Source organism: Gymnogyps californianus, chromosome 4 (assembly GCF_018139145.2).
Source record: "Gymnogyps californianus isolate 813 chromosome 4, ASM1813914v2, whole genome shotgun sequence".
NCBI classification, from domain to species: domain Eukaryota; kingdom Metazoa; phylum Chordata; class Aves; order Accipitriformes; family Cathartidae; genus Gymnogyps; species Gymnogyps californianus.
The window spans coordinates 55,661,684-55,681,485 of NC_059474.1; the positions used below are offsets into that span (position 1 = coordinate 55,661,684).

A 19,802-nucleotide genomic window follows, 5' to 3' on the forward strand; every position below is an offset into this window, starting at 1 on the left:
CCCCTGCCTGTCCTTCCTAAAGAGCCTGTACCCTTCCATTCCAACACTCCAGTCATAGGAGCCATCCCACCACCTCTCCGTGATGCCAATAAGATCACAGCCCTGCAGGCGTGCGCACGTCTCTAACTCCTCTTGTTTATTCCCCATGCTACGTGCGTCTGCATAGAGGTGTTGAAGTTGGGCCCCCAATGAAGCTGACTGACTGGCTGGAGTGGCAGGAATTCCTTTGTGCTGCTCTTCAGGCACTCTCCTGCTCACCTGTGATCCCTCTCCAGGCTCTGGGCATCTATTGCTGGCACTGGCATCAAACTGGTAGGAGTGGGATGGATTGAGGTTCCCCGCCCCCGGCAACTTTAGTTTAAAGCCCTCTTCACCAGCTTGGCAAGCCGATGACCGAAGATGCTCTTCCCCTTCTCTGACAGATGGACCCCATCAGCCCCCAGTAGAGCAGGTTTCTCAAAGCGAGTCCCATGGTCTAAGTAGCTGAACCCCTGGCTGTGGCACCAGTCCCGTAACCATTTGTTGATTCGCCAGATTCGACTGGCCCTTTCAAACTCCTTCCCTTTGACTGGGAGGATTGATGAAAAAGCTACCTGTGCTCCAGAGTCCCTTACCACCACTCCCAGGGCTCTGTAATCCTTCTTGATACTCCTCAGACTGCTCCTGGCTGTAGCACTGGTGCTCACGTAAAACAACAGCAGCGGATAACAGCCAGTGGACTGTACAAGGCTTAGTAGTCTCTCGGTGGCATCCCTGATACGAGCCCCCGGTAAGCAGCACACCTCTCTAGAGAGTGCGTCAGGTCGGCAGATGGGTGCCTCCGTACCTCTCAGAAGAGAGTCGCCTACTACCATCACCCATCGCCTTTTCTTAGTTGCACTGGCTATATGAGGAGCAGATTGGGCTGCCTTACTCAGCTCCAGCGTCTCTCCTGATGTGACGGGTCTTTCCTCCTCAGCCTGCAGAGCAGTGAAGCGGTTCTGCAAGGGCACCTCAGGCTTCGGGGGCAGTCTCTTCCTCCTGCTGGTCCTTGCCGTTGCAAGCTTCCATTCTTCTGCATTACTGGCCCCCTCCCTTCTGTGTGTGCTGGCGGGGGAGTTTTTGGCTGTTTGGCCGTGGGCTGTGGGCCCACTGCAGACTGCGCTTGGAACCAGCTATCCAAGTCCTTCTCAGCCTCCCTGATGCTACGCAGCCTTCTCACCGCCTCCTGCAGCGCAGCCACCTGCTGCAGGAGGTCCTCCACCTGGGCACACCTTTTGCAGGCAGGTCTGCTGCCTGTCCCTGCCCGTCCCTGCCCCAGGAGAAAGCTCTAGGCACTTCCTGCAGTCTGAGGTCTGCGCTGCAGCCTCTCCCTTCAGCAGCTCCGTCTGGGCGGAGGCATCGGCCACCGCTGGGGTAGGTGGTGCGGCCCCCAGCCGGAGCTGCAGCCTTTGCTCTCAGACAAGTGTCCACCTGTCTGCCTTGAGGGTCAGGTAGGATGAGTGCCCTTGGCCTGTGCAGATGGTCACAGAACGGTGCCCGGTTGCGGGGTTATGTGCTCTCCACTCAGCCAGCGGAACGTCCCTCCTTCCAAGAGGCGCCCTCCCGCGCAAACTGCCGTGCCACGCCCTGGCTGACGCGCCACGCCCTGGCTGACGCGCCACGCCCTGTTTGCAGCCCTCCCTAGGGCTGCCTTTTGCGGGAGTGGGGGGTGGCTGCCATTCCTCCTGGCCCTGCACACACCTCTCGAGCCGCTCTCCCTCATGAGAGCAGCCGGCTCCTGGCGGGTCTCTGCGCTCCCCTGGGGTCTCCCCGGTTCAGGAAACGCCCTCTGTACGCCGCGATCCCCTGCTCCGCTGCAGAATGCGCCTGCACTGGAGCTGATCGCCTCAGTGAGTGTTTGATGAACTTGATCATCAAGCAATCCATTCCCCCTGCTTCAATATAGTCTGTAACTACAAAAACGTGTCTCAGATATGCACAGCAAGGAGCAGCTGAGCTCCAGAGCAGAACCTCCAAGGAAATAAAAGCCGCTGGAAAGTGCCCACAAGCAGCATTGGTTGCCCGAGGTAACTACTTAGGAGTGGAGCAGTAGATAGCTTGCTTCCACCCTCCTGTGCTTACAGCTTCTCCAAATCGTATATGGAAGAGGTAAAAATAACAAGAAAAACAGTAACTGAAGTTTCTGCTGCCTTTCAGTCTATGCGAGTTCATGTTCTTTACTTCACCTCCAGCGTTTGGCCTCAGGCGATCAGCGGAAGAGCCAACCTGCTCTGCACAAAGACACTCTGCAAGAGAATAAGAAAGGTTAAACAAATACCAACTTCATGTCTGTGTACGAACCTCAGTTCAACCACAACATGTGGAAGTACAACCGACGTTACTCTCAGCCTAGCTGCTCCGGGGGAAAGTACTACTACTCCAGGAACATTCCCCATCCTAGGATGGTCTGTCACCTACCAGGTAAGAGTTGCTGAGGGACCACCCAGATAGCCTGGACAACTGCCCTGGCAAGCACGAAGAGAAATGCGAGTGTAACGCGGCTTTGTTCCAAAAGTACCCACTGCTCCTGTTTCCTGTTTCTGTCTAAGAGAAGCATTTCATCAAAAAAAGCTGTTACCTTCAATTCAATCCCCTAAGCATCTTTACCTGTCCTCAGCAATGAATAATCTCAGGTTAGTAACGTAAAGGTTAGCAGCACTAAATTCTTTACAAGGTACAACTCAACTAAAACTATTTCACTAAGACAACTATCTGGGATTTCTTTTAAGCTAAAATAATTTCTTTCAAGCTAAAATAATTTCTTCCTCTTTCCTTCTGTGCTCACAAGTGTACCTTAAGTGCCAGAGAGAGGTTGTCACAATTTTCTTCTCTATTTCACTCTCACCTAAAAAATTCTCGTACCTTTCCAGGAGCAACATATTACACAAGGTAGCCATACTGCTCTGCTGTGTGCTACATCTAGCTGGGATTACTCTGCCTACACCTGAAAGGAATACAGTCAAAATCAGTGTGCCATCTGCATCAGCTGAAGAAATAGTACTTCTAGGGATGGGCTTTTGTTTCAGAAGCTGACCCTGTATGCTTGCACAAAGACATCTTTCTGGCAGCAGCCGAAAGGAAATTGCTGATACGTGGCCAGATTTACACTGCAGAAGGTGCAGAAGGGTCATGAAGGGGGAAAAAAAAAAAATCTCTGCTGAGTTCCTTGGGGACTGTTGGAATAAGCAGATATTGCATCAGGATTGGTATTGGTAGTTGATGAGTCTGTGATATAACTTTCGTAATAAGGGATGAAGGGTGATGCAGGACCAAAGCCCTTCTGACTAAAACTGAATTTCTTGCATCTTGGAAGGGATGCCTTTGAAGGAACAAAGCAAGACTCTTCCTTTCAGATTGACCACCCAGTGTATAATGTACACAATTCTGTGTGTCTGTGTGTGCGTGTGTTTATAGATATAAAAAAATCTACCTAAAGTAAAAACATAGAACACACAAAAAATAAAGCACGTATTTGTGTGTGTCTCTCTCTTTGTCAGGAATCTGGTAAAAAAGACAAGCTGACCACAGCCAGCAAAGACCAAAGTCTTACGTGGCTTAGCCAGATTAATTTGGTGGATATCTTTGTACTCTCAGCAGAGTAATGTTTAGCTGTAATTACTTTCTGCTTAATATTTGTCTTATGTCAGATACTAAACAGAATCAAGGTTCTGAAAATCCTTACCAACTACTTAATAGCACTGCTATCAAGAGAGGCGGAAGAATGATACTTATCTCCTGATTGGCACTGCTAAACGAGTGTGCTTCACCCTACCTGGTCACTCTCCAGATTTTATCTATCCGCAACATCATCACTGTTCAGGTAGTGGTTGACCACACCATCCTCTGTAACAGGCTGCTTACTATTCAAGTATGCCAAGTTTATTCACTGTTTACACACCGTTCCATAAGCCCTGTATTATTACATACAAATTTCAGGTTGGATACCTCTGTTTTCCATTTTTCCAGCACAGATTCTCCTCGGAGATCACCTGCTAAGTAAGTTAACTGCGTGTGTTTATTTAGTAAAGACTGTATCCTTTGGTTTCTTGCACAGGATTAAACAACGCTCCGGTCTGTGTTGTAAGAAGCAGCTTTTCAAGAGAACACCTATCTGCTGGCAACACAGTCGTCCCCGAGCAAAAAGCTGATCAAGAACACGTGCTAACTGGGAATGCCGCAAGCAACGCATCTGCCAACTGCTACCTTCCAAAGCTCGAGGGTTTCAGGCGAAGGGAGCTAGGCACTTCACAGTCCGTGACACGTAAGTAGAGGCACCAAACTGCCGTATTATACAGCAGCAGAAGAGGAACCTGAGCTGTTAAAGGTGCAGCTGGGTCTCAGCCAGGGCACTGTGTCATCACAGCTCAGGTCCGGGTAAAGGGAACATAGGGCAACGAATGCACATTTAAAAGGCAAGTATTTCTTCCCTTCTGTGTGTGTTAGTCACCACATCTTAAAAGATTTCTCCTCGCTAATTACCCTTGCAGCTTTATAGCTTTTAGGGATTATATGCTTACTAGACATCTAATCATGTCACAATTATCAGCAATTATTCTGCAGTAGTGCTTACACAGCACTACAAGCATGCATCTATGAAATACACTTTCCAGGATTTTCTTCAGATTTCTTAGGCATCTCAGCAAATAATTGCATTAATGTACTATGTGAGGTAGCAAAAGCAAACAAAAAAGGAAAGAAATACACCCCCTTAGAGATATCTAAAATACAGCTTGTGCATTTTTGTAATTAAAAATGCCCCCCACCCCGATATAACATAAGGTGTATCTTACGGCCTTTATTTTTCAACTTGAGAAAACACTCTGCCTGTTGATTTCCAGAAGGACGTGCAGGTATTCCTGAAAGGATTCAAAATCACCTTACTTCATCTGAAAAGGTAAGGGAAAAAAAGACACAGCTCTTTATTTCGGCGCTCTCTCTCTCACTTCTCAACACTGTAACCCGAACTGACAGTCTCAGACTGCTAAGGAGGACAGCGCAGAACCAAAAAGAGGGATGTGAGGATCCCATGTGTAGAACATGAGAGCTTGGAAGGGAGATGGTGTCCAGTAGGGTGATAACTAAGCTATAAGTGTATCACTTTCAGCTCTGTCATGTCACTGTGCCTTGCTAGCAAGAAAAATGGTCAAACCCAATGAAGATGGGAATAAAATTCACTTTGTTTCAAACTGCTGGGGAAAAAAGGTGACACTATAGAACAAACAGGCACAGGAAAAAGCCTCCTCCCCTCACAACACAGAGATTCTTTAGATTACTTACTGCCAACAGTTTTACTTTTGCTGACACTTTTGTAGAAGCAGCACGCTGGGGTTTAGAGGCAACTTTGCAGCCGTGTTCATAAATTCCAGTAAAAGATTCTTTCTGCAATAACTCTTTATTCTCAAGCGGCAGGCTATCTGATTACGCGTCTCCTCTATTGCGACTGTACGAGAATAAGCTAGTATTCCATGGAATAAGCTAGTATTCCATTACAAACGGTATCACAAGGAGGACTGCACACGCTTGAGAAAAAGGGAATGCAAGTGTTGCTGCACTGGTACTGGACAGCAGAGGGCACTACGAAGACGTTTTGCAGTAAAGATGCTAAAAAGAAGGACTCACTTTTCTCCTAACTTTTCTGTTTTAACTGGGGGGTGGGGTCTGTCTAAATGTTGCTCTTTGGTTCCTGAGCTGGGTATAGCAAAGACCATGCTTTATTTTTACTGTTCACTTATACAGGCAGAACACGGTTCTTCAAATTGTATTTACTGTGGTTTGGCCGCAAAATAACTACATCATGGACAGATACTGCCATACAGCCACACTCAGTAAACTACTGTTTCTTAAGAGCTGTTAGCTGCCTTTTGCTTTTCCTCTGCACTTACAAACAGAACCTTCTGCCAGTCACATTTTGATTCCTGGGCCTTTAATAGACTGGTGAAGCCTGCACACAGAGAAGAGTAGTGGCTCAGCAGTACACTACAAACCCACGATGGAACAGCAAACAGACCACGGAGGTCCAGATTTAATCCCTTCCTCATCTGACTTCCATCAGTCGTTACCCGGCACCACTTTCATTCTCATCCAATGTTACGCATTATGCCATGGATATCTATTATTATTCTCGGTGACATCTATTATTATTCTCGGGGACTGTATATTAGAAGCTGGAACAATTAACCTATGCAATTAACCTATAGGTGGTCATATTCAACCGAGTAACAGTTTTAGATGTGTTTTCTGCTGCACACCCTTGCTGGGGACTAGTGTTAGCCATATACTTTGCATTGCCTTTAACTGCTGCTTAAATGGAGTCAAGCTATTCCTTTACACATTGTGTTCTATTTTGGAAAAGCTTTTGAAAAAACGATGCCAAGCCTCTGCACAACCTGCAAATAGACAGGGAATCCACGTCACGCCTCTCACCCAGGCCTCCTCTCCATTCCTCAACTTGCGTAACGGTCCTCGCATCCGGGAGAATGGGAATTCTGACGTGAGCTACCTGGATCAGGACATAAAGGTAAGGCATGAGTGCTACAGTCTATGGCTTCCTATGATGTTAAACATTTTTATTTCTCTTGAGGATGGTGTGGGACTTTATTGGTCAGATTGCCCTTCTCCCACCACCCCAGTGTGGAGTCTACTGACTTTGGTGTTTAGCATTTACTCTTGAGTTGCTTTCACCTAACTGAAGTTGCTATCGGCAGTCACTGGGGAGCAATGCAGCTGGCACAGGGGCTGAAACTTGTTCTCTAAAAAACAGCCTGCAAACATTACATCACACGCAAGGGGCTTTATATGTAGCAAACAGTGCTTAGGACTTCCTTCCTGCGTCTCTGAAGTGCTGTGTACATGGCACTCGCTCAACATCACCTTTTGCATACTGGTGTCCGTAGCTCACACTGTGGCAAAACTGATGGGACATCTTAGGCTAGGCAATTTGCACAGCTGTAAAACTGCACACTCCCACAGCTAGAGCTAAACTAAAACACACGCAAAAACTGTCGCGAATCAGCTTCTCTTCCTTCATGGTAACTATCCTGTACATCTTCCAGGTGCTGCAAAAACTCGGCAAAATTTTGCAGACAGATTCACTTTCCGAGATCCAAAAATGGTTCGCAAGGGCAAGTAAAAAAGGTAACAAACATAGGCATCTGCATCCCTTTCTGAAAAGCATGCGCTCTTGTACATTCGCATAAACCCCTGAAATTCTCATAGCCCTGAACTGAGTGGGGGTGCTGAGCTGGAAGGAATAGGACCCAGTGAAGTGTGCTTGGCCCTGCTGTGGCTGTGCCGAGCAGTAAGGTGACAGTGCACAGAAACTCGTTGCTCAGACCTCGGTGCACTCAGGTTTGGTGCAGGCTGGAAAAACGTGCTCTCCCAGTGGGGCTCTGGGCTGCTGTGGGCTGGGGGAAGGCAGAAAGCAAACGAAATGTGGCTCTTATGTCCTTAAGCCCTTTAAAAATGAGGTAAGGGAACTCCTGAATTCACCCCTAAACATCCAGATCAGCAAGTGGGAACTTCAATAAAATTTCTGCTACCTTCACATTTCAGAGAAAGACTACGTGTCCAGTCTGATTTATTCAGAATCGGTGGCAAGCCGAAACATGAAACAGGGTAAGTAATGAAAATTACAAGTGTTAAGACACCATGTGTCTAGGATACTAGTCACCAAACAGCACAGGGACTGTGAATGTTCAGAAGCTCCAACTTTTGTCTTCACAGCAGGACCCAAGTTAGAATCCTAGAATTCAGTGACAATATGAGAAATGACATTTAAAACCTGAATTTAAGTTCCCTAAGAGCTAGATACCCAAGACCCTCTCTTCCGGCAGCCACTCAGTTGGTTTCTCTGATATGACATTCATGCAAATCTTCTCCTAACTGGTGCAACTCAGAAATACAGCAAGGTGAGGGACATGTGTACAACTGCATCTGCCTCTGGCTAGAAAGAACATAGCAGCAAGAGGTACTGATTTCATCTCTTCACTAAAATCTGCTCCTCCGATACATTTCCAATTAATCACCATCACCTTTCCTGTCTTTTAATATATACATATAGATCTCATTCCCATGGTCTATGGGCCATCTCTATCAAATGTCTGTTGAGTTCATTCAGTCCATGACTTGGAGCTCCATTTATCGTAACAGTCTGTCTGGGCAGGAGGGATGATGCAAAGTCCGCTCAGTCGGCACAACAGGATTGGGCTTCGGTGTGATGTGGCAGGATTATATAGCAATTAATAGCATACAATTCAATTTATTGGCTGTTCTCACCTAAAATCAAATCCCCTTGAGGCACACATCGGACTTCCCCATCCTTCCGCGTCACCCACCAAGTGCACCCAGGTCCTTGAGCAAAAGCAATCCCACAAATGGGTTTGCCTTTGCCTGCGGCAGGAGTAACCCAAACTGTTTTTCCTAGCGTATTTTTTATGTGCACTACAGGGACTTTGTCCCCTTCTACAGTACGTAAAAGTTCTGATTGGGCAGGGCCAGCTCGATTGACAGATCCTCTAGTGTTGACTAACCAGGTGGCCTTTGCTAGATGTGTATCCCAATGTTTGAAGGTCCCACCACCCATTGCTCTCAATGTAGTCTTTAACAGTCCATTGTATCGCTCGATTTTTCCGGAGGCTGGTGCATGACAGGGGATGTGATACACCCACTCAATGCCGTGCTCTTTGGCCCAGGTGTCTATGAGGTTGTTCCGGAAATGAGTCCCGTTGTCTGACTCAATTCTTTCTGGGGTACCGTGTCGCCATAAGATTGGCTTCTCAAGGCCCAGGATAGTGGTCCGGGCAGTGGCATGGGACACGGGAGATGTTTCCAGCCAGCCGGTGGTTGCTTCCACCATTGTAAGCACATGGCGCTTACCTTGACGGGTTTGTGGGAGTGTGATATAGTCAATCTGCCAGGCCTCTCCATATTTGTATTTCAGCCATCGTCCTCCATACCAAAGAGGCTTTAACCGCTTGGCTTGCTTGCTTGCAGCGCATGTTTCACATTCATGGATGACCTGTGCGATAGTGTCCGTGGTCAGGTCCACCCCTCGATCGCGAGCCCATCTATACGTTGCATCTCTTCCCTGATGGCCTGAGGTGTCATGGGCCCACCGAGCCAGAAATAATTCACCCTTATGCTGCCAATCCAGATCTACCTGAGCTACTTCAGTCCTAGCAGCCTGGTCTACCTGTTGATTGTTTTGATGTTCTTCAGTGGCCCGACTCTTAGGTACGTGGGCATCTACATGACGTACTTTCACAACCAGGTTCTCTAGCCGGGCAGCAATATCTTGCCACAATGCGGCAGCCCAGATGGGTTTACCTCTGCGTTGCCAGTTACTCCGCTTCCACTGCTGCAACCACCCCCCCAGAGCATTTGCCACCATCCATGAGTCAGTAGAGAGATAAAGTATTGGCCATTTTTCTCCTTCAGCAATGTCTAAAGCCAGCTGGATGGCTTTCACCTCTGCAAACTGACTCGATTCACCCTCTCCTTCTGCAGCTTCGGCAGCTTCTCGCATAGGACTCCATACAGCCGCCTTCCACCTCCGATGCTTTCCTACAAGGCGACAGGACCCATCAGTGAACAGGGCATATTGCCTCTCATTTTCTGGCAGTTTATTATACAACGGCGCCTCTTCAGCACGCGTTACCTCCTCCTCTGGCGATATTCCAACATCTTTGCCTTCTGGCCAGTCCGTGATCACCTCCAAAACTCCTGGGCGACTGGGATTTCCTACTCGACTTTGTTGTGTGATCAGTGCAACCCACTTAGCACTCCACGTAGCATCAGCTGCATGATGTGTAGAAGGGACCTTCCCTTTGAACATCCACCCCAGCACCGGCAGTCGGGGTGCTAATAGGAGCTGTGTTTCAGTACCAACCACTTCTGAAGCAGCTCAAACTCCTTCATATGCTGCTAATATCTCCTTTTCAGACTCCAAAACCCTCGGGGTCGACCTCGGGTCTCCCCGGGTGCTTTCTGCCAGAGACTCCAGGTAGGGCCATTCTCCCCGGCTCCTCACATTTTTAGCATCTGGTCCTGCCCGGACTGGCCCAAGGGCTACTGCATGAACTATCTCCCGTTTAACCTGTTCAAAGGCTTGTTGTTGCTCAGGGCCCCATTTAAAATCGTTCTTCTTCCAGGTCACTTGATAGAGAGGGCTTACAATCAGACCTTAATTTGGAATATGCATTCTCCAAAAACCTACAACACCTAAGAAAGCTTGCGTTTCCTGTTTACTAGTCGGTGGAGACATAGCTGCTATTTTGTTGATCACATCCATTGGGATATGACGACGTCCGTCTTGCCATTTTATTCCTAAAAACTGAATCTCCTGTGCGGGTCCCTTCACCTTACTCTGTTTTATGGCAAAACCGGCTTTCAGAAGGATTTGGATTATTTTCTCCCCTTTCTCAAAAACTTCTGCTGCTGTGTTGCCCCATACGATGATGTCATCAATGTACTGCAGGTGTTCTGGAGCTCCACCTTTTTCCAGTGCATTTTGGATTAGTCCATGGCAAATGGTGGGGCTGTGTTTCCACCCCTGAGGCAGTCGATTCCAGGTGTACTGGACGCCCCTCCAAGTGAAAGCAAACTGTGGCCGGCACTCTGCTGCCAAAGGGATTGAGAAAAATGCATTAGCGATATCAGTTGTGGCGTACCACTTGGCTGCCTTTGACTCCAGTTCATATTGAAGTTCTAGCATGTCTGGCACAGCAGCACTCAGCAGTGGCGTGACTTCATTCAGGCCACGATAGTCTACTGTTAGTCTCCATTCTCCATTAGACTTTCGCACTGGCCACATGGGGCTGTTAAAGGGTGAGCGAGTCCTGATGATCACTCCTTGGCTCTCCAGTCGACGAATCAGCGTATGGATGGGAATCAGGGAGTCTCGGTTGGTGCGATATTGCCGCCGGTGCACCCTTGTGGCAGCGATCGGCACCTGTTGCTCTTCGACCCTCAGCAACCCCACAACCGAAGGGTCCTCAGAGAGACCAGGTAAGGTGGACAACGGTTCAATTCCCTCTGTCTCCAAGGCAGCTATACCAAAGGCCCACCGATACCCCTTTGGGTCTTTAAAATACCCTCTCCTGAGATAATCTATGCCAAGAATGCATGGGGCCTCTGGGCCAGTCACAAGGGGGTGTTTTTGCCACTCATTCCCAGTTAGGCTTATTTCAGCCTCCAATACAGTTAGCTGTTGAGATCCTCCTGTCACCCCAGAAATACAAATAGGTTCTACCCCTTTATAGCTTGATGGCATTAGAGTACACTGTGCACTGGTGTCTACTAGAGCTTTATACTCCTGTGGATCTGATGTGCCAGGCCATCGAATCCACACAGTCCAGCAAACCCTGTTGTCCCTCTCCTCCGCCTGGCTGGAGGCAGGGCCCCTCTAGCCCTGGTCATAGGATTCTCCACTCACTTGTACAAACAGATTACAATTCCTTTTCATAGAATCAGGAGTAAGATCAGCCCTTCCACTCTGTCGGCCACACTGCTCGCAGTGCTCGCTGGAGGCTGAAGCAACCATTTTCCTGGAAGAACCCTCATTTGTGGTTGTTTTTCCTCCCAATTCACGTACCCGTGCATCTAGGACCGAGGTAGGTTTTCCATCCCACTTCCTCATATCCTCTCCGTGGTCAAGCAGGTAAAACCACAGGGCACCCCGTGGTATATACCTTCTCTCTCCTCTCTCTTGCCCAGAAGAATACCTTCTCCTAATAGCTGAGGTATTGGTCCGTACAGGTGGGCGGCCAAACTTATCCTCAAATCGCTGGAACTCTTGGGACCATTTCTCGGCTAGTATGTCTGGCAGTTTCTCCACAGCCGCGACAAGGGAGGAAGTGAGACTTTCTTCATATTGCCGAAGTCGGCGAGCCAATTCATTTACTGTTGGTCCCTCCTCGTCTTTCCAGTCCGTTACTGCCAATGCATTGGCATACGATGATGGTGCACTTCATACAAACTTCCGCCACATGGGTCGTGCACGTTGGACTTCATCTGGATCTGTGGGTAACTGCCCATCGTCTGGGTCATAAGAAACCATCTCCCGCACGGCTAATTCCCTCAGGTACTGGATACCTTTCTCCATGGTGGTCCACTTGCCTGGGTGACATACAACATCTTCCTTGAAGGGGTACCTTTCCCTCACGCCCGATAGAAGTCGCCTCCAGAGGCTGAGGGCTTGTGTCTTTTTTTCCAATCGCCTTGTCAATGCCCCCTTCCCTAGAAAGGGATCCCAATTGCTTGGCTTCCTTACCCTCTAATTCCAAGCTACTTGCCCCATTATCCCAGCATCGGAGCAGCCAGGTGATAATGTGCTCGCCTGGATGACGGCTGAAGTCTTTTCACGTATCTCGCAGCTCACTCAGGGATAGGGATCGGGTGATTATCTCCGGTTCTGCCTCTTCCTCCTGTTCTCGTGATGACCCTGCTTCACCTTCATCCTTCGCTAAGCAAACTGATTTTTTTGTATATTTCCTCTTCTGTATAGGGGCAATTGATATCGACACCGGTTGATTCTCTAGTTCAACTGCATCATCCGTTGCCAAGGTTTGAGTTGCCACAGTGCCTGTTGCTGGGGTTTGAGTAGCCACAGTGCTTGTCATAGGGATTAGAGTAGCTGCAGTAGCTGTCGCCAGAGTTTGAGTAGCCACACTGCTTGTCGCTGGGTTTGAGTAGCTGCAGTGCCTGTCGCCAGAGTTTGAGTAGCCGCAGTGCCCTCGCCAGAGTTTGAGTAGCCGCAGTGCCCGTCGCCAGAGTTTGAGTAGCTGCAGCGCCTGTCACCAGGGTTGGAGTAGCTGCAGTCGTGGGAGCTCATCTCTGGGTGGTACTTTTAAATAGTTGTTTAACCCTAGACAAGATCTGAATCACATTCAGGAACAGGCTGATTCCTAGCAATAGGACCATGCTAAGTTCAACACCCCAAGGATATTCAAAATTTACAAACTCCTTCAATGCTATTGCAATTAACCTGGCAGAGAAAGGGAAGATGTGGGAAGATGGCTCCCCAATAGGGTGGCTCCCCGAGGAGAAAAGGTAGAAAGTGCAATTATTAATATTCTCTAGGAGATAGCACCCGAAGTACGGAGATCTCTCCTCCATAGATTGGCTCCCAGAGGAGAAAAGGTAAAAGGTACAATTATTAATAGTCTCCCACAGGCAGCTCCCGAAGTACAGAGGTGACAACAATGCCGAGCACAAACACCCGATTAGTTTCACGCCTTGCACTTCTCTCATAAACCAGTGTTACAAACAACAACAACAACAACGGGATAACCCTAGCCCAGTTCCCACAGATGATAAACAGCACAACAGGGAGCATATACTGCAAGTAGGGCATTACATAACGCAATTTCAAGAACCACAACACCAACTTTGAGAGCAAAAGAACCCACGTTGTAACCAGCAACTATCAAACCAATACAATGAATACTTATAACAAGTTTGTTTTAACCCACTCTGATCAGATCCGTCGTTATCTCAACCCTTCGAGCCCCACCTTGGGCGCCAAAAAAGGCTGTCGTGGTTTAACCCCCGTCAGCAACTCAGCACCACGCAGCCGCTTCCCCCTCCCCCTCCCAGTGGGTGAGGAGGAGGAAAGCAAAGGAGAAAAAGTAAAACTCGTGGGTTGAGATAAGAACAGTTTAATAACTAAAGTAAAACATAATACTAACAATAGTAATAATGAAATATGATAATAATAGTAATGAAAAGGAATACAACAACAAAAGGAAGGGGGGGGGGAAGGAAAAAAACCAGTGATGCACAATGCAATTGCTCACCACCCGCGGACCGATGCCCAGTTAGTTCCCGAGCCGCGATCCACGCCTCCCGGCCAACTCCCCCCTGTTTATATACTGGGCATGACGTTCCATGGTATGGAATACCCCTTTGGCTCGTTCAGGTCAGCTGCCCCGGCTCTGCTCCCTCCCAGCTTCTTGCACACCGGCTTGCTGGCAGAGCACGGGAGACTGAAAAGTCCTTGGCTTAAGATAAGCCCTACTTAGCAACAACTAAAACATCAGCGTGTTATCAACGTCATTCTCACACTAAATCCAAAACACAGCACTGGACCAGCTACTAAAAAGAAAGTTAACTCTGTCCCAGCCAAAACCAGGACAACCACGCTCAGCAGACTGTAGCCATAGCTACAGTTTCTGACTACAGGCGCTTGTAGTGGAAGGTCGTTCTTCTTTACTTCCACTTCACAGGCAGTACAGCCTGCTTCCTACTCCTCACTCCTATCAGAGCTGCGCAGCCTTGCATTGCTTGCCTTCCTGAATCAATGCATGAAGTTGACTCCAGGTAAAGAGAGCCAGCGGTTTCTGAAACAGCCTTCTTTTAACATAAACAAAATTAGTTCTTCTGCACTGAACCTGATCCAATTTAACAGGAGAATATTATAATCACAGCTCAAGTGACTTAACTCTTTACAGAAAAAAGCTTTTAAGGGCAGTTATGCATCACAGTTTTTAGCGGCAACTATACATTCTGCCCTACAAATAATAAAATGCGTATTAGCTTTAGCTAATACTTAAGCATTTTTTAAAATAGGTTACTTTTTCCTGCATCTACACTGTTAATATTTATTTTTAAGCTTACCAAGGTACATGTATGTTTCTTTTCAGACAGTCATTTAGCTGTTAAAAGATAATAAGCAAATATAGTTTTAGCCTTCTGGAGGGTCTTTAAGTTGAAAATTCAGCATATCTTCCTACTGTGTGATAGCAATTTCCAAGTTACTCTTTTACGAGTCACTTCTTACTCTTCAGAACTTGATAAGCACAAACGATTCAGCTCTGGGCTCCACAGGTTAGTGGTAGATAGAAAAAAATGCAACATTTCTGAAGTCCCACCCTACACAGTACAGAAGCTGTGACTGCTCAACCCCTTTGTATTTTTTCACATGCACATTTAAGGATGCTGTGCTGGTTTTGGCTGGGATAGAGTTAATTTTCTTCATAGTAGCTGGTATGGGGCTACGTTTTGGATTTGCGCTGAAAACAGTGTTGATAACACAGGGATGTTTTCACTATTGCTGAGCAGTGCTTACACAGAGGCAAGGCCTTTTCTGCTCCTCACCCCACCCCACCAGCGAGTAGGCTGGGGGTGCACAAGAAGTTGGGAGGAGATACAGCTGGGACAGCTGACCCCAACTGACCAAAGGGATATTCCATACCATATGACATCACGCTCAGCGTATAAAGCTAGGGAAAGAAGAAGGAAGGGGAGGACACTTGGAGTGATGGCGTTTGTCTTCCCAAGTAACGGTTATGTGTGATGGAGCCCTGCTTTCCTGGAGATGGCTGAACACCTGCCTGCCGATGGGAAGTGGTGAATGAATTCCTTGTTTTGCTTTGCTTGCGTGTGCGGCTTTTGCTTTACCTATTAAACTGTCTTTATCTCAACCCACGAGTTTTCTCACTAAAAGTGAGTAAAACTCTTCCGATTCTCTCCCCCATCCCACTGGGGGGGAGTGAGCGAGCGGCTGTGTGGTGCTTAGGTGCTGGCTGGGGTTAAACCACGACAGATGTCCAAAGGATTAGCTACACGAAACACTGCAGGTGCTCATTAGTATGAAGTGCAGAGATAAAACGGAGCAGCAGGTAAGATTCAGAGCTAGCATGCAGGGCAGGTCAAATTAAACCTGTTCAAACAGCTTAGGGACCATATCTGAAGATTATACAAACGTGCATGACAAGGCCATGGAGCTGAATTAAGCAAGCACGGGACGATGACATCCAGTTTTATGAGAACGTAAACAAAGACTTCCAGAAATAACCACAAATACCTTCCCAAAACACACAGAAAATAAGTCAATTGCTCATGGGACAATGCCTTATTCATTTTAGTAAGCTGAAGAACAAAAGCCAAGGTGGAAGCTGCGAATTAGCTAAGCGCCAGTTCTGAATGTTTGTGGGTTTAGAGCAAGTATTAAAAGAATTGGAAGAGGAAAAGAATATCTACGGAGAGTGCTGAATCAAGTATGAACACCTCTTTTTTAAATAATGCCTTTTATCTTCCTTTTAGGTCTCTGAAAAATCACAGCCAAGTGACAAACAAGAAGAACAAAGCGTATCTTACTCTACTTGAAGTAAAAATGGAGCAAAAGGGAATGAGTATGAATCAACAATTTTATTATTTACTGCCTTTAGGAGTGTCAGTAGCAGATGCTGTTGTTCCAGCTAACAGAGCCACCTTCTTGGAAGAGAGACAACTAAGCTACACATTTCAAAGACGGGCCAAAGTTTAGTCAGCCTTACATTTGGAAGTCACACTGAAGTCCATCTCTACCTTTCCGAGTAACTTATCACAAGAAGAATGTGTGCTTACTCAAAGCTTATTTTGAAATCCCCCTGTGGAGCAAACGGATACTTTCCAATAATATGAATCAACACCAATAACAGTGCGGTGAACCTATGATCTTCAGTGTGATTACCTAATGAGCTGCGTGCTGGATCTACAACATATCCTGAGCAATAAAAAGTTCTGTTTAAATCAAAGAAACACTGGAACTCTTCAAACTTCTCTGACCTTATCCTCAAGCTCTAAGGATCTTAGGAATGCCACCTTCAAGACCTATTTTACAAATAGGTAAATGCATTGTTAAGTCACGCAAGCCACCTAAATTTGCCCAGCGCACAGCAGAATCTTCCCCTACGAGTTCTGCGACGCTGTTTGCACTGAGGTGCCACCTTACTGATTCAAAACAGATTAACCTCCAAACGTGTTGTTACAGCCATCTACATCATTGCAAAGCGTGCATCAGCAGCGTGACAGTACCCATAAAACAATACATGTTTACATCATCATCCATCTATTGACTTTCAGCTAACCGCATTTAAATAGTTGATACCCGATCTTTCTCAAAGCTTCCAACAGGAAGGTTCAGGTTGTTAAGCAGTTTCACAAAAGGCACTGATGTCAGTAGGTAACGATATTTCAAAGGCACGCCCAACAGTCCTAGGCTGCACTTCAGGGTATTTTCTTTTTCAGTTCCTTGGCTCCGGGGTGCAAAGAGCGGGCACAGCCAGTCTCCCAGCTGCAGCTCGCAGTCAAACTGCCCCAAGACTGCCCTGAGCTGAGGTGCTGACATGGGTTTTTGGAATAACTGCTCAGTGTGGATCCCCTCGGCCAGCCACACCCCTGTGCAGCTGCCGGCTTGCACTGCAAAAAACACCATCAGTGGCCAACTTCTTGACCAAAAGCCCCTAAGATGGGGGTATTCAGAGAGGCTCTTTTCCACTCAAATCATTCAGATGCCCTCCTGCAGGGTCACGTCTAGAATCAAACACAATTGCTCCATAAGCAAACACAGGGTCAATGAGCATATATGACATGGGACAGGAGTCTATGTGGAAACCAGATCAAAGATAAATTGGCCTGAATCCAGGAAAAGGACAAGCAGGGGGCTAGTACACTAACCTGCAGTAGTACAGTGTTTGGGAAATTGCCACAACACAGATGCAGATGAACGCTGCTGGGGTCCCTGACTTCAGAAATCTGGTAGATCTGTCACGTCCCACCCATAACCAGGGGGGCCGAGCCTCAGCGGGAAGGGAACGAGACAACAGGCTTACTTATGGCACCTTGCTGTGACCTCCCTGCTGCATGCTGCTAAAAGACAGTTTGCCCATTGCAGCCAGGAGGTTTGACTTCCTGCCACATCCCCTTCATATTTCCTGCTTCTGAGACTTTCTTTTCAGGTTCATTGAGCCATACCTTCTTTATTGCCTTTCTAATGTTTTATTAGACATGTGTAAAGATCTCTGGATGGATTCTGCAGTTCAGCAGCTGCTCAGGATTGCTGAGTAATAGTTCTGGCAGCACCTGAAACTTTACAAAGCTCAGTGATGAAAATCAGAGCTTTCCTAAGCAGAGCAATGATGCCTGATGGTGAAACACGGTGATCATATTCTTCTAGAGCTTCTGTGCAGCTTTTCTTTTTAATGTTCTGTTCTCCGTCTCCATGGTGGCCAGGGAAAAAACTGACTTAAACTGAAACAAGGAAGATTCAAATTACACTTCAGAAAAAACCTTCTCTGGGCACAGATAGCAAAAAAAGTAGATTGCTTGGAGATGGTGTGGCACCATCATCTTGGAGGTCTGTAAGACCTGGTTAGACAAGCATGCCAGAGCTGATCTTTCCTGGGGACAGCAGAGTGAAGCAGAGAACTTCCCTGCTTATTTTTCTACAGTTTTGTTAACTTTGTACAGCTGAAGCTGGGAGTCAAAGAAGGATCTTTCTTTAAGAAATGCCCGAGAGCACTGCATGTAAATATATATTTCTGTTATCAGAAACTAATTCCTTGTCTTTTCCTATTATAAAGCAGCACGGCGATTCATCTCTGCTTCCAGTGCAATGCTTTAGTGGGCCACGCCTCAAATATGCAAGTGCGTGCATCTTGAAAATCTTGAGAATAATGCAGCCAGGCCTGTAGACTGCAAACAAGGAATAAATGTGCTTTCTTAAATAACATGCCACAAGCTAGAACACCACAGTGCCAGCCAGTGCTCTAACTTGCATACAATACGCAAATTAAAAGTACATTTTGTGACCTCCAAAGCCAGCTGTATGTGCTGCCTGTAGAGCTCTGTTGGCTTTCCTTTTCAGTCCCACCTCACCTTTTCTGTGCGCCTCGCTGTACAAGGGCAGATGGCGGAAGCTTTATGCCCACCACCTGCATACCTTTGGATCAAAAATGCAGTTATGGTTTCAGGTATCAGTAAGATAAATAGGTGGAAAGAAAAAGCTCAGAGAAGCAAAGCAATTTACTGCCTGATTTTAGCCTGAAATCAGAACCAAGGGCGGCACTTAACCACTGAATAAATGTTCCTACTTGTTAAATAATCCTATCTGGCATTATTGAACATACTAAATCCATTCCTGAAAGGAGTGATAAAATCATGGAATTCAGCCAGGAGGAAGCAGGTTCCTAATCGATAGTAAGCACTGATAATAACTGCCTTGCAATGTCTTCAACTGGCAGTTGATGAAAGGATCCAGATCTTAAAATGTTACAGCAGCCCTTCCCCTCACAGCCTGGAGATATTTGAACACAGAAAGATCACAGACTTTTCTCAAATTGGCTTTTATCCACCATTTCTGTTTGTTTTGTCATTATTTACTCACAGTTGCAATTTATTGTCCCAGGCTGTTCTGCTTGTAAACTGATTTCAGCTAGCAACTGCCATGAATGCGATCGAAAACAGAGATGGTACTTCTTTTGCCTGAAGAACATCTGGCCCCGAGAAAGTTATCTTTGTATCTCCACGATATGATCCTGAATGCTCCTTTCTGTACCACTATAGGCCTGGAGTTGGGAATTGTAGGAATGGGGACAACAAAGTGGTTCATGGCTTTACTTTACTGCAGATCTTTATCTTTATGTAGGTCATAATCCTCTGACTTGCGTAGGAAATTGCACAGGACTGCTCCCAGGACTGTAGCTAGAGCTGCTTACTCTAGAATCTATTTTTCTTAATCAAAAAGTTGGATGCCACTTTGGAACAGATATTGTGTCTCTCCAGCTTTGACTAGAAGTCTTTCAGAACCACCTTCCCACGGACACAAAGATAGCCACTCCCGAGAACCACTGCTTTAAGAAACATTAACACATTTTGAAACCAACGGAAATTGTTGGAATCACCCACCAACCCAGGCTTCTTTCAGTTATCTTTCACCAAGACTTTTATCAGTAACTCCCAAAGCATTTCCAGCCAGCCTTTTATTTCAAGATTTCAGTTGCTGTTTGATCCAAAGTTGAAAC

The 19,802-nt window shown here is 46.8% G+C and overlaps 1 protein-coding gene across 1 annotated transcript in view; it reads left to right on the forward strand.

Annotated features, from left to right (window-relative positions):
- Positions 1-2,306: 2,306 nt before the first annotated feature.
- Positions 2,307-19,802, forward strand: part of LOC127016074 (uncharacterized protein C4orf17 homolog) — a 33,369-nt gene continuing 15,873 nt past the window's right edge. Inside the window, exons 1-6 of the mRNA XM_050896402.1 lie at positions 2,307-2,442; positions 4,076-4,282; positions 4,860-4,915; positions 6,374-6,538; positions 7,074-7,155; positions 7,573-7,635. Of these exons, the coding sequence (XP_050752359.1) occupies positions 2,307-2,442; positions 4,076-4,282; positions 4,860-4,915; positions 6,374-6,538; positions 7,074-7,155; positions 7,573-7,635 (709 nt within the window). The remainder of the gene's footprint in view (positions 2,443-4,075; positions 4,283-4,859; positions 4,916-6,373; positions 6,539-7,073; positions 7,156-7,572; positions 7,636-19,802) is intronic.